Below are 14,295 nucleotides of genomic sequence, written 5' to 3' on the forward strand. Positions count from 1 at the left end.
CATGGGCAACCAGTGCCTGAAACACATTCCTTCCTTGAGTCACAAAAGAGGCCACGCTGTCCCTACCAGACCCTCAACCTCAAAATCAGAAACGCCCCTCTACCTTCCCTAGTAATCGAAGGAGAACAGACAAAATGCCAGCAGCCAAGTCACAAGTTTTTCTCTTTTCTATTTAGTACCTGTGTAGCAATACATTTAGTAATCTGCCTTTAGAGAAACAAAAGAAACAAATACTACAGAACCAGGCTGCTAATACTTGAGGTGCTTTCTGTTCACATTCAAGACAGTCCTAACTCTCAGCTGGAGTTCCCCTAAAGCCAAATACTAGGAACAGCTTTATCAACCCAGCGTCTGCAACAATCGCTAGAACTACCGAGTGCAGGGGCAGGGGAGGAAACAGTCGTGTCATCTTAATTTTTTTTTTAACTTCCTGCCTGGGACCACTGTAGAGTTCAACAGAGAACCCAAAAATAGGTTTCCGATGACAGTGACAGAAGGAGTCGCTAGGAACTCAAAGGGATTTTTCTTTTTTCAATTTAAGAAGGTAACAGTTCTGAGGGACGGGAGAATCCAGAAGGCAATTTCCTTTTCTGGGAAGGGGAAAAGCGGGGTGAGGGGAAGCAGGTCTGAGGAAACTGGGGTTTCCTCCGGGGAGTGGAGTAAGCGAGAAGGTGGTGGCCGGGGGAGCGGAGGTGACTGCAGAGGGGGCGGCGTCCCTGACCAGCAGCAACCAAGGGGGCAGGGGACGGCGTCCCCCACCTGTGGGAAGGAACGTCGCAGCCGCCAAAAGGCGTCGGGAGGAGACTCACCGCTCGAGTGCGCTGGGCCGCTGAACAAGGCGCGGAGGGCTGCACCCAGCCGCACGGCTCTGCTCAGCCAAGGCGCCGGAAAGGGGTGGACACCGCGCTCTGAGGCGAGGCAGCCCGGACACCAGTCTCCAGGGCCAAGGAACAGAGCCACTGTGTCCACGGGCCGCCCGGAGCCGGAGCCCCAGCCGCGGACGCCGTTGCTTCCGCCTTCTCTGATCGCTGCGAAGAAGGAGATTTTTGTATTTTTAAGAAAAATTATTTCAAAAGAAATAATAGGATTCTTTGGCATGTTCATTTGTAACAATATTCTTGACTATTGAAATAGAGCACTCAGTCTGGTGTTCTGAATTTTTACTCTGTGTGTGTGTGAGTGTGGGTGTGTTTAGAGATGAATAAATTCTTTTTCTAGAAATACAGGATTGGATCTTTTTACAGACTTTCTTTTCTTAAACACAGGAATCTAAGAAGAGGTTTGATACTGAAGAGGAATTTAAGAAGCGAGCATATCAGTGCGTAGTTCTGCTCCAGAGTAAAAATCCAGATATTACAAAAGCTTGGAAGCTGATCTGTGGTGTCTCCCGCCAAGGTGAGTTTCTGGTCTTCATTCATTTATCTGGCAAATACTGTGCATACACTTTCCTGAGTCTTTATTCAGAACTGCCCTTGAGTGACATTTTAAACTTTTGAGGACAGGCAAATAGATTTTTTCTTAAATATCTTTTTGAGACTGAAACAACTAATAAGAAAGTTTAATAAGATAGGCAGGTGCAAAATTTAACTTTCTCAGAAGTCAGCAAAAATTAATCACAAAATGGAAAAGAAAAAGAAAAGATGCTATTCACAGTAGCAACCAAAGCTCTAAAATACTTAGAAATGAATTTGTCCAGAAATGTATAGGACCAAAATGAAGAGAAATACATAGCAGGATGTAATAGAGTGTTTTGAATACAGTGCCATGCCAAGTGTTCCCTAGTTCTCCAAATATCATTTATAATTTTAAGGCAATTTCAAGTTTTCAAACCTGACAAAATAGTTTTTAAGGTTACTTTGAAGAATAAATGGATAAGAATAGCCAGTAGATCTTTGACAAAGAAGACTAATGATGACTGCTTTGCAGTGCTGGGTAGTAAAATGTTTTATTATGCTACAGTAGGTAATTCTGTGTCACTAATACATGGCCGTACAGACAGGTAAGTGGTACAAATTAGGAAAAACTGTAAGAAAAATGAGTAAATATTTGATTAATCACCAAATAGTAAATGCTTGTTTTTCCTTCTCATTTATATTTTTTGAGAAATGGTTTTTTAAAAGTTATGCAAGAAGTTCATGTTCCTTATGAAAAATTAAGTTATAGTCCCACCCAGTGCTACTATTTTGATGTATGTTACCATATTTTCCACTTTTTAAAAATGACAGTATATATATATATGTATAATCTGTACATTTTTATGTAATTAATTTTCTTCCAAATGTTTAAAATAAATATCTTTTAATGTAAAATACATGTTTCCTGTTTAAATTCTCGTGCATTTTCCTTATTTGGTGGCATTTTTTTCCCTAGAGTTTAATAAAATCTACGATGCATTGGACGTCTCTTTAATAGAGAGAGGGGAATCCTTCTATCAAGATAGGATGGATGATGTTGTAAAGGAATTTGAAAACAGAGGTAGGTTCTCTGCTTTTTTTCCCTTATTATATTCCCTTTTATTATAGAAATTTTCAAACATAGATAAAAGTGGAGAAAATTTATAATAACCCCCAACTTCACATACTCATCACCCAGCAACAGTTATAAATACTGGCCAACCTTAGTGTATCTATACCTTCTTATACATACTGGTTACGTGTAATTTCATATATAAGTGCTTTGGTATGTGTCTCTGAGAAAACAGGCCCTTACTCCTGCCCTGAATCCACAATACAGTTGACCCTTGAACAACACAGGCTTGAACTTCGCTGGTCCACTTATATGTGGATTTTTTCCAACCACAGATCAAAAATATAATATTCTCTGAAACCCACATTACATTGGATGTTGGAGCACTGACTTCTCACATATGTGGGTTCTGCAGGGCCAACTGTGGGATCTGGGTAGGCATGCATTTTGGTATGTGAGGGGGTCCTGCAACCAATCCCTTGCATATACTGAGGAAGAACTGCACTATTATCACATCAAGAAAATTAATAATTTCTTAATACTGTTAGAGTTCAGATTTCCCAGATTGATTCATAAGTTTTTTAATCATTGGTTTTTCAGGGTGTGCACTTTTTACATTTGATATGCATCTTAAGTTCTGTAAGTCCATAGGTTTCTGCCCCCTCTTTTTTATTTGTTTTATTGTTGAAGAAATTGGGCCATCTGTCCTATAGAATTTCCTGTGTCATGTTATTTAACATAATTTCTCTATCTGTATTTTCTAAAGAAGATTCATTAGATTCTGATTTACATTTTCTTTTTTCTTTTTGTTTTGGTTTTCTTTTATTTACAAGAATACAAGCTGTCTTTTTGGCCTTGTTTTTGTGATGTTAAGATTGTTTAATGGTTCAGGTGTTGTCAGCCCAATCTATCCATAAATTTCCCTGTCAGACTTTTCCCTAGTGATGGGGTTTTTTGTTTTGTTTTTTTCTTTTTGGGACAGAGTCTTGCTCTATCATCCTGGCTAGAGTGCAGTGGTGTCATCACAGTTTACTACAATCTCAAACTCCTGGGCTCAAGTGGTCCTCCTGCCTCAGCCTGCCCAGTAGGTGGGACTACAGGCATGCACCACGCCCAGCTAATTTTTCTATTTTTTGTAGAGATGGGGTCTCAATCTTGCTCAGGCTGGTCTCGAACTCTTGACCTCAAGCAATCCTCCCACCTTAGCCTCCCAAAGTGCTGGGATTACAGGTGTGAGCCACCATGCCTGGCCTTCCATAGTGGTTTTTAACAGTTATTGATAATGACTTTGATCCACAACTTCATTAGAGATTGGAAAATGGTAGTGTTCTGTCATTCCTTCTCCATTTGTCACCTGGGATCTCTTATGGAGAACTTTGTCACATAATTATTTTGGTTACCCTGAAGTGCAGTTCATGTAAGACAGGCGTGTAAGTGCTTAATTCTTTTTTTCTTTATTAGTTGTCAGATGTTTCTTAGCATCTTCCAGATATGACAAGCGAGTTCATTTTAGCATTATTGTGAATGGGTTATATTTTATATTTTTCAGTTACCTCTGTTATTCTTCGTATGCGCAAATTGTCCCAATTTTGGCTAATGGTAGCCTCTTCAAATTGGCTTTTCTATTTTATGTTGTATTTTTGTTTTGTTTTTCTCAACCCCTGTAGTCTTTGATAGTTTAATTGCTTTATGGTATATAAAAATGCAGGCTCATTTTGTAAAAATCCTGCCTCAGATCTGGGATCAGTAAGATCTCCAAGGAAGCCAAGTTCCTTGAATGAGAAATAGTATTTATTAATCATAGTCTCTAGGGCCTAGGGACCATATTTTTAAGATAATAAAATTTTAAAGATGTTTATTTTATGAGAAAACAGCACAAGAGAAGTGAATAACTTCCTAAGGTCACATAACTTATAAGGGTAAGTCTGAGATACAAACCTAGGCAGTCTGGCTTCAGAGCTTCAATTTTTAGCCACTATTTTATACTGCCTTTATCTTATCAAGCCTCAGTTTTCTAAACTGAGAAAGCACAAAGTTATTTACTATATAGAATTATTGTGAAGGTTAAAGTTAAGACTTAGTATTGGGCACATAGTAGCACTCAAATATACAATTGTTGTTATTGTCATCATGTTCTTTTTCTGTTCCTTCTAGCATTCGAGAACTTTGCCTTTTTCATCATGAGTATGTGAACATGATTTTTTTCCTTTTCACTTCTTATTCCAAATGCTAAATTCTGCCATGTTTGTTTGCTGGACCCTGGGACAGTGTTAACTTCTTTGCAGCATGTAGTTAAAAGTCGATATAGGAATTGCATCTTTCTCCAAGAGGAGAGTCAGGGCTCCAGCTTGAAAGCGAAGCACAGATTTTCATGTTCTGGACCTGCTGAGCAGGTGGGCTTCTGCAAGGTACTCCATAAAGAGTTTGGAAGCCAAGTGTAGCATGAGTCCAGAAAACTGCCAGGATATCTGACCTCTGCTCTCACAGCACCCTGGGTGCCCAGACAACCTTGAAAGTAGCCATTTTTCCAAGGCTTCTATTAGATCATGGTGAGAAAAAAGTTACGTGATTTCTTCAGCTCTCTCATAAATATTTTCTAAAATAGTTCTAAAATGACTGAGCATTCATATTCCTTCAGGGTTCTTTTAACATTATTGATTTTTTTTCCTAGGATTTGTGCAAGTGGATGATGGCAGAAAGATTGTGTTTGTCCCAGGGTGTTCCATACCGTTAACCATAGTAAAATCAGATGGAGGGTATACCTATGATACATCTGACCTGGCTGCTCTTAAGCAAAGACTGTTTGAGGAAAAAGCAGATGTGGTTATCTATGTGGTGGACAGTGGACAAGTGAGTTTGTAGATGTTTTTATGTTTTAACATTGTCTGACTGGAGGTAAGATAATACGGTGAGGCTGTTGGCATTTGGCACTAGAAGACTGTATAAATTATCCCCAAAGACTAAGATTCAGAACATAAATGTAACAGGAGAGAGAACAGGGTTTGGAGCCAGCCAGACCTGGACACTTCTCAACTTTTCAGCTTGTCTCCACAAACTGGAAAAGGATACTTCTCTGAACCTCAGCCATTGTTCCTATTGATGGGGTTGTTGTGAGACCTAAAATAGAACTGATGTTATTTAAAAACCTTTGAGCATAGTAGAAAGTATGATAATAGTCTTGCTCTTAACTGTTTCTATGTAGGGAATAATGGAAGAGTTTTTATAATAATACTGGCCTCGCAAGATTTGTGGGTGATTTGAATTTTATAAATTTTTAATCCTAAGCACAAGAGCCTTAAGACTTTTTATTATTATTAGAAAACTAGCAAGTAACTTTCTATTTTTGTTGCTTTGCAGTCTGTGCACTTCCAGACAATATTTGCTGCTGCTCAGATGATTGGTTGGTATGACCCTAAAGTAACTCGAGTGTCCCATGCTGGATTTGGTGTGGTGCTAGGGGAAGACAAGTAAGTTTGGAAAATCTGAAGATGGTAATGATGTACCCGATCCTCCCATTTTCTTGGAAGAGGCTACATTTCATTTGATACCATGTTAGAATTAAGAAAGTCTACGATTTTCTTTAGTCTACATATGTTGTAATGGTAAACCCCAAAGAGTCGTTTTGTATTTATGTCTCATCAGTGCCAGAGGGTAGCCTCTTAGGGAGATAGTATGTGCAAAGTTGAATGAAAACCACACTGTAGACTTAACAGATTATAAAGGCGGTTTCTTCTCTCACAGATCTAAATTATAAAATCTGTAAAGATACCTCCTCGGATTTCAGACAAAATATTCAACAATATAGTCCAGGCATTTTGTAATGTCTTTGTTTTTTCCTTCACAGTTGAACACTTGGTCAAAAGGTGTAAGTTTATTGAGAATCCAATTGGGTTTTAAGATTCACTGCTTTCATTTTTTTATGTTTGTCTCAAAAATATTTATTGAGACCTACGTGTTAATATCCATACTTTGTTTTTCTGTTTTCCAATTGTTTCCCCATGTTGTGCTCAGTGTGTATGAAATAAAAAGGTAAATACAATTAAATATTTATATACAGAATTAATTCAAAGGCACAAATTTTTCACATTTAACATCTCATATTCACTAATGTCTTAGGATTACCTGCCATTTAATCAGCATGCCTCTTAAATCTATAACATCTTTGATTTGGTGATAAGTATTAAATATTACTATCCCACAGAGGGTGGTGATGCTTGTAAAAACCACATGAATTAGTTCGAGATGTGCCCCACCAATGTACAGAAGCCATGACTGAGCGTATAAAAGGCGGGGCGGGTTGGGTGTATCAAGGTATTATAGATACTAATTACATAGAGGTCAAAGACCTTGTTGGAAACATTTTCTAATTACAATATGTGACTTCTGTGGAGGTGTACTTTTTTGAAATCAAAAGATACTGGGTCCTTATTGTGTTTATCGTCCTAAGAAAGTGCTTAAAAGCTAACTAGTGAGTTGATTATTGCTTATAGTATCTTAGTTTCTTAACTGTTGGTTTTTCAAACATTTAGATGATATTCCTACAGTTGGTTGACATTATCAGATTTATTTTCTACTACATTCATCACTAGTATTCATATCTTGGCATTTAATTCATTTATCATACAATGACTAAGGGATTCTTGATAATTTTTTTTTTTATATTTCTGTACTCAGTATCATGTAATTATGGCATCCTAGCCCAGTATTTTTTTTCATGATTCTATTTATTTTTGTTATTTATGGATACATAACAGTTGTATGTGTTTATGGGGCCTAGCCCAGTTTTTTAAAGAGAATAATTTAAATGATAGTTAACCACTGGCAGCTAACCATATTTTAAATATTTCCATTAATATGCTCACAGATTCTGCCATCTATTTTTAGTGACATTTTCTCTTTCAATTTTTTGTACAATAAATAATTTATCCTTTTATTTCATCTTCTTGCTGTCCCCCGGGCACCTGTTTATTGAGCATCTGCTATGCATGGCAGCGGCTGGGTGCTCCACAGTGTGTGCACAGACATGCAGAACACAGCCTCTTCCCTGAAGGAGCCTGTCTGTCGTCTAGAGCAGAGCAGTCTCCTGTGGAGCCCGTGAAGATATACATGCCAGGGCCCACTGCAGGAGTTACTGGCTTAACTAGGTCCAAAGTGGACATTAGGCATCTGTGCTTTTTAAAAGCTCAGTTGGTATTCAGATATACATCCCTCATAGTGTAACCACTGGTCACATTAGACCAACACAAAAAACAAAAATTGAAGGCAGGTGCAGGTAGAGAGTAACTGAAAGGACCAGTTATTGCAAAATAGAGCCATTAAGGAAGGCTTCGTTTAGTATGCCAGCTTGGCTTTATGACGATTGTCCTTCATCAGTCATTTGGAAGTTGGACACTCAAGAAGGGGAGAGTATGGCATAAAGAAAGCCATGCAAGTATGTAAGGTATTTATGGGATGATTTTAATTCTGTGATTAAGGGCAAAGTAAATCCTTTCTAAGGCAAGTTCTAAAAATAAAACTTTAGTACAAAGTATCACATTTATTTTTGATAGGCTTTGTGTTAGAATAGCATGCTTCATTTGTACCATTGCTATGTTTGAAGGATTTTTAACCTAAAAAAAAGAAAAAGACAAATTATATACTTGGTGTCATGTAAACTTCTACCCTGTTTAATAAGTTAAATCCAGTTTTGTCAAAATGCTTTTTAATAGTGCAGCTGCCCAGGGCAGTGCTTGTAGGTGGTTTTGCCTCGTCCACAGAGGTTCTGATTTCAGTAGATCTGAATGGGGGGCTGACATCCCATTTTTTTAAACCTCTTCAGCTGATTCTGATATGCATCCAGGATTGGTTACCACTGAACAAGAGGAGTCACTAGACAGAAAAAGGCAAATGAGATTCCAGCAAAGAATTTGCTGACTTTTCAAACAATTCTAGAAGCAAACATGTATTTATTAGTAATTTTTCTAAAAGGGTAAAACAACTAAGCCAAACTTTGTGTTCCAGGAAAGTGAATAAATTAACCAATATCTTCTTTCTTTCCCTGCTGGGGAATGTATTAAAGGCAAACATGTATTTATTAGTAATTTTTCTAAAAGGGTAAAACAACTAAGCCAAACTTTGTGTTCCAGGACAGTGAATAAATTAACCGATATCTTCTTTCTTTCCCTGCTGGGGAATGTATTAAAGGTGAACATGTAGAGAGTGCTATTAGGGGCTAAAGCATAGGATACTTTGAGCTGAGGGCTAGACAAGAGAGACACTGGAAAACACCCTGTCTTTTGGCACCTTCCCTGTCACCAACTAGAATAAGGCAGTGTTACCACTGTCATCAAGCTCTCTCTTAATAGTTCTCAGGGGAAACCTATACCTTAGAGATTTATAAAAGGCATGTGTTACAGTTTATGGTCAGGTCCCTCAAAACTTCTCAAAGATTTCTGAGTTGAAAGGTCTGTTTCAAAATCTGTTTGGGGCTTTTAAATTTTTTAGGAAGAAGTTTAAAACACGTTCAGGTGAAACAGTGCGCCTCATAGACCTTCTGGAAGAAGGACTAAAGCGATCCATGGACAAATTGAAGGAAAAAGAAAGAGACAAGGTAATCCAAGGCCTTATTAGCACAGTGTATACTATGCATCATGATTTCTCATTTTTGTTTTCAAGAGAACTGAGGAGAATTATAAGGAGTCACCCCACCCAGGGCTGACTTATGGTGCTTAAATTTTATTGCACAGTAAGTTTGTTTCGTGAATTGCTGAGCATTTATTTTGAAAATATAGTTTTTTCTTGGCTGTTAGAAAAGGCTATGGCTTTTTCCTCCTTTTTTGGTATAGCATAGTATCTCTGCTTCTTGGTGGCAGTTCCTAGTGATGGGATAATATTGCAGACTGAAGCGGGTTGATTCTTCAGCTAACATTAGAGTCTGCATTTGCTGCGTTCCTTCTCTGGGAGCATTTGTAGAGTAGTCATAGTAGTCAACACTTACCACCCAAGACCATCGATGAGTCATTGGGGCAGGCAACATGATCGCCTTTCATAGCACCTTAGAAGGGACTGTGGTTGGGTTTATGTGGAGTCTGGAGGAATTTTATCAAAATGAAGAAAAGTCAACAAGAAAAACAATTTTTTTACAGATGGGAGTAGCAGAGGAGAGGTCAAGGATTGAGATGCAGAGGGTTTTATATCTTCTCTCCAGCAAGTGAAGTGATATTTTGGAATGAACAGGCAGCAGAGTAAAACTACAAAAGGGAAAACAGAATAGGATGAGATATAGACATGAAAGAACCAAACACATAAAAAGATACTTTGAGGAGAAGCTCTCTTGTTTGCTTTGGGTAGATCACTGACAATCCAGAGAGCAAGAAGACAGGCCATAAGGCTACATCCTCTCTACCTATTCCCTTTCCATTACCAGCAAAATGAAATGGAAAATAGTGTTTCTCTATACTTTCTGTAGATGGTGGCCAAGTCTACCCAGCTGGTATTTCCAAAGTAGTTTTGCTTTTTAATCCTGGCTTAGGCACATCTGGCACAATCAGATGAAAAGTGGAACTTTTAGTGACCTAATCATTTTGTTTAGTCTGCTTAGTGCTTGATGACAAAAACTGCTTTGGCTCTTTGATTACCCCAGCTAGTTTTGGGGGGTTTGTTTTTTGTTTTCAGAGACAGTGGAGACAAGGTCTTACTTTGTCACCTAGGCTGGAGTCCAGTGGCCTGATTATAGCTCACTGAAACCTCGAACTCCTGGGCTTAAGCAATCCTCTTGCCTCAGCCTCTCGAGTAGCTGGGACTACAAGCATGAGCCACCATACCTGGCTAATTTTTTCTATACATGTTTTTAGTTGTCCAGCTAATTTGTTTCTATTTTTAGTAGAGACGGTGTCTTGCTCTTGTTCAGGCTGGTCGAGAACTCCTGAGCTCAAACAGTCCACCCGTGGCCTCCCAGAGTGCTAGGATTACAGGCATGAGCCACCCGCCCGGCCTGTTCACAGAGGTTTTTCACTCCTCTCTAGTTCCTTTCTCCTGGGGGTTTTGTCCTTGCTTTGGCAGCCCCATTCTCTCAACTCTGTCATCTTGACCCAGTCAGACCACTTCTTTCTGCTTGGGTTCTGTACTGCCATAGGGATTTGGAAAATGCCCTCAGGGGAAAAGCCAAATAAATGTAGAACTCATTCCCTATGTTTTCCTTCTCTCAGGAATTATAGCCCCTCAAACTTCGCTTGTGTTGATGCTCTCTAGTGACTTTGAACAGTTGCTTTATGTATGGGACCTTGCTCTTTCACCCAGGCTGAATGCAGTGGCGCCATCATAGCTCACTGTAGCCTCCAACTCCTGGACTCAAGTGATCATCCTGCCTCAACCTCCCAAGTAGCTGGAACTAATGGGCATGTGCCACCACACCCAGCTAATTTTTTAATTTTTTTATTTTTTGATAGAGACAGGGTCTCACTATGTTGCCCAGGCTGGTCTCGAACTCCTAGCCTCAAGCAATCCTCCTGCCTGAGCCCTCAAAGCGCTGGGATTACAGGTGTGATCGACGATGCCCAACCTTTACCCAGCTTTTAAATAGTTGCTTTTGGTGGAAAGGGTTATTAGTCTGCTACAAACTGCTCTATCATGGCCAGAAGAGAAATCCTTGATCACTTTACTTAGGGTCTAATAATGCTTCAGAATACATGACAAAATGTTAGCAAAACAATACAATCTTTCTTCCACCCTTGATACACTGTTGATTTCAAATAATTACTTGACACTAATTTTTTGTTTTTATTTTACTATATTACTTTGTTTCCTATAACCTCATAATGTTCATGGTATGAAGTAGATATGAGCTAATATTTGGTGCTTTTGGTTTCATATCTACTGAATACATTGGGAAAAAGTATTCATGCTGGCATTCGATGTTTTACAAATCCATTTTCCCATAGAAACATTCTTCATTGTGCATAGCTGATGAGTTACATTTTCATTATTCTCTTTGTACATTGGCCCATGTCATTCTACCTTAAGTGTCAATGTTTATTAAAGTTTATTGATAACAGAGCCCCATTAGATGCTACCCCTCTCTTCTGCCTGTGAGACACCAGGGCAGAAGCAGCAGTGAGTAAGCTATAAAGTATTGCTTTTTTCTCCCCTCAAGGTCTTAACTGCAGAGGAATTGAAGGCTGCCCAGACATCCGTTGCTTATGGCTGTATCAAATATGCTGACCTTTCCCATAGCCGGCTGAATGACTACATCTTCTCCTTTGATAAGATGCTGGATGACAGAGGAAACACAGCTGCTTACTTGTTGTATGCCTTCACGAGAATCAGGTAATTATGGGTAGACATTGCTTTATTTTGTATCAAATGAAGGAATATTTGAGTTGCTCCAAAAATTTTTTTTCTGATTTTTCTGTGTACTAGCATTTTTGGAAGTATGTCCTCTTTTAGAATTGCAGGTTATACTGGAATCTCTAAGCCTGTCCCTGTTTGCTGTGGCAGATATTCTCCTGGGCACTCATGGTTTTAAATACCAGGAAAGTATCTTCTGACTCCGCCTAAAAGAATTATATTCCCATTTTTAATAATACAAAATGCTTTAGACCAGATTATTCATTTTGCCTAATAGTATATCCTACAATAAATTCTTCATTTTATAAGAACTTCTTTTTAATTGACGATAATTTCTGATTTATGTCAGTTACTTATTCTGTGTTTTTGAGTGGAGAAGAATGAGTTTGCCTAACAAAAGGAACTAATGACGGTTGCCTAATTTTTCAGGTCTATTGCACGTCTGGCCAATATTGATGAAGAGATGCTCCAGAAAGCTGCTCGAGAGACCAAGATTATTTTGGAACATGAGAAGGAATGGAAACTAGGCCGGTGCATTTTACGATTCCCTGAGATTGTGCAGAAAATTTTAGATGACTTACTTCTCCACACTCTCTGTGATTATATTTATGAGCTGGCAACTACTTTCACAGAGTTCTATGATAGCTGCTACTGTGTGGAGAAAGATCGACAGACTGGTGAGTGCCTCATTTTAGTGGCCATATGAGGGTGGGGTGTCATCAGGGCATTTGAATTGGGTCGGGATGGTTTTCACATTTGTTTTATTCATGAAACCCCTCCCTTCTTTGTCCCCCCACAAATGATTGCACAGTCATCCATATCATTTATAACAGGCAAAATTTGAACTTGTGCTTAAAAAGCAGAAATAGAATTCAGCCCATTTTGTATGTTTTTCCACCCTCTGGGACATGGGATGGAATGTAAACAATTGGAAGACTACTGGGTATAGGACAGTTCCAATAAAAGTAGTATCTGAAGGTCCCGGAATGATTCTTTGGATGTTCTTGATAATGAAAACTGCTCTTAGAAAATTGATAACTTTTCTTACTTTAGACCTTCTGCTGTCTATATTACATAATTAATAAAATAGACTGAATTAATGTATCATAAGGCAAAGTAGGCATGTGAGGATCATGCCTGAGAACTGAAACTTTATTAGGAAAAAAAAATTCTCACCAATATGATATTAAGGTTTATAATTATTTTTAGACCTTGAAGCCTAGGAAAGAACTCTGAGTTTTATAAAGAAAGATAAAGTTGACAGTTCTAATCTTTGCAGATCTTGTCTCTCTTATCTTGATTATCAGTTAAAAACAGATTTCTTGAACAGAAATGCCTTTATTTTTTGGGTTGTCTCTTTTTATGGTTTAAGATGGAGGTCATTCTAGTTAAAGCCCAAAAACATCTAAGTAAAATCCAGAAGTAGCATAGATTCTTTAATAATGATTTTCGAGACCAGCCTGAGCAAGAGCGAGACCCCGTCTCTACTAAAAGTACAAAAAATTAGCTGGGCATGGTGGCACATGCCTGTAGTTCCAGCTACTCGGGAGGCTGAGGCTGGAGGATCGCTTGAGCCCAGGAGTTTGAGGTTGCTGTGAGCTAGGCTGACGCCATGGCACTCTAGCCCAGGCAACAGAGTGAGACTCTGTCTCAAAAAAAAAAAAAATGATTTTCAAAAAGAAAATTAATACCTTTTTTCTTCTTCTCAGGAAAAATATTGAAGGTGAACATGTGGCGTATGCTGCTATGTGAAGCAGTAGCTGCTGTCATGGCCAAGGGGTTTGATATCTTGGGAATAAAACCTGTCCAAAGAATGTAATCCTTCAGTTTGAACACCTTGTGTTTTTACCAAAGTGGCCATCAGCACCGTTTGCTTTTATACAATCACGTGGATATAAAAACAAGTAAAGAAAATTTGTCAACTATCTATGCAAAATGTAGTTCTTTATCTCTAACAACTGGAGTTCTAAATATAGAAAGACATCACTTTCATAAATATGCTTATTTCTTTTTTTTTTTAGTTTATTTTCATAACAGTAAAATATCTAAACCAAATATGTCCTGTGTTTTAGCAGCTTAAACATTGAGGTCTTACAAGGACCTGAGATTCCACTTCGCTTGCCAAGGGCTAAGTGTGTATGTTTAAATGAGAGAAAGTGCTTATGAGGAAAAATGATGAGTGTCTGGTGTGTGATGGAAGAAAACATGCAGAAATTGCTAGAAAAAGTTGATTGCACACAGTCCTATGCCCTAAGTATTAGAAAGAACAAGTGCCAGCACCCCTGGGTGTTAAGTGCTGGGCCTCTCCAAAACCAGCCAGGGCCTGCACCAGGGAGGGGACCTGAAGACCTGGGACCCTGCGACCTGCCCGACTTCACTTCTCACGCAATTTGTTCATATTAGCCGGCAGACACAGACACCAGGTCCTTCCGCCCTCAGCTCAGGTGGATTCCCACCGCCCTACGCTTGCGTGGCCTGGGAAGGTCAGCAGCAAGAACCAGCTCT

At 38.8% G+C, this 14,295-nt stretch overlaps 1 protein-coding gene across 2 annotated transcripts in view; it reads left to right on the plus strand.

The window, feature by feature from the left end:
* Positions 1-13,713, plus strand: part of RARS (arginyl-tRNA synthetase) — a 25,034-nt gene extending 11,321 nt beyond the window's left edge. The window contains exons 8-15 of one of the 2 annotated variants that reach the window (XM_012655763.1): positions 1,266-1,395; positions 2,371-2,475; positions 5,138-5,316; positions 5,824-5,933; positions 8,950-9,055; positions 11,597-11,769; positions 12,220-12,467; positions 13,500-13,713. In XM_012655763.1, coding sequence (XP_012511217.1) covers positions 1,266-1,395; positions 2,371-2,475; positions 5,138-5,316; positions 5,824-5,933; positions 8,950-9,055; positions 11,597-11,769; positions 12,220-12,467; positions 13,500-13,609 — 1,161 coding nt within the window. In that variant the 3' untranslated portion in view covers positions 13,610-13,713. Of the gene's footprint in view, positions 1-1,265; positions 1,396-2,370; positions 2,476-5,137; positions 5,317-5,823; positions 5,934-8,949; positions 9,056-11,596; positions 11,770-11,889; positions 12,041-12,219; positions 12,468-13,499 lie in introns of those variants that run through there. The other variant, XM_012655764.1, reaches the window with a different exon arrangement.
* Positions 13,714-14,295: the final 582 nt, after the last annotated feature.

The sequence above is a fragment of the Propithecus coquereli genome, unplaced genomic scaffold (assembly GCF_000956105.1).
Source record: "Propithecus coquereli isolate 6110/MARCELLA unplaced genomic scaffold, Pcoq_1.0 Scaffold483, whole genome shotgun sequence".
Classification (NCBI taxonomy): domain Eukaryota; kingdom Metazoa; phylum Chordata; class Mammalia; order Primates; family Indriidae; genus Propithecus; species Propithecus coquereli.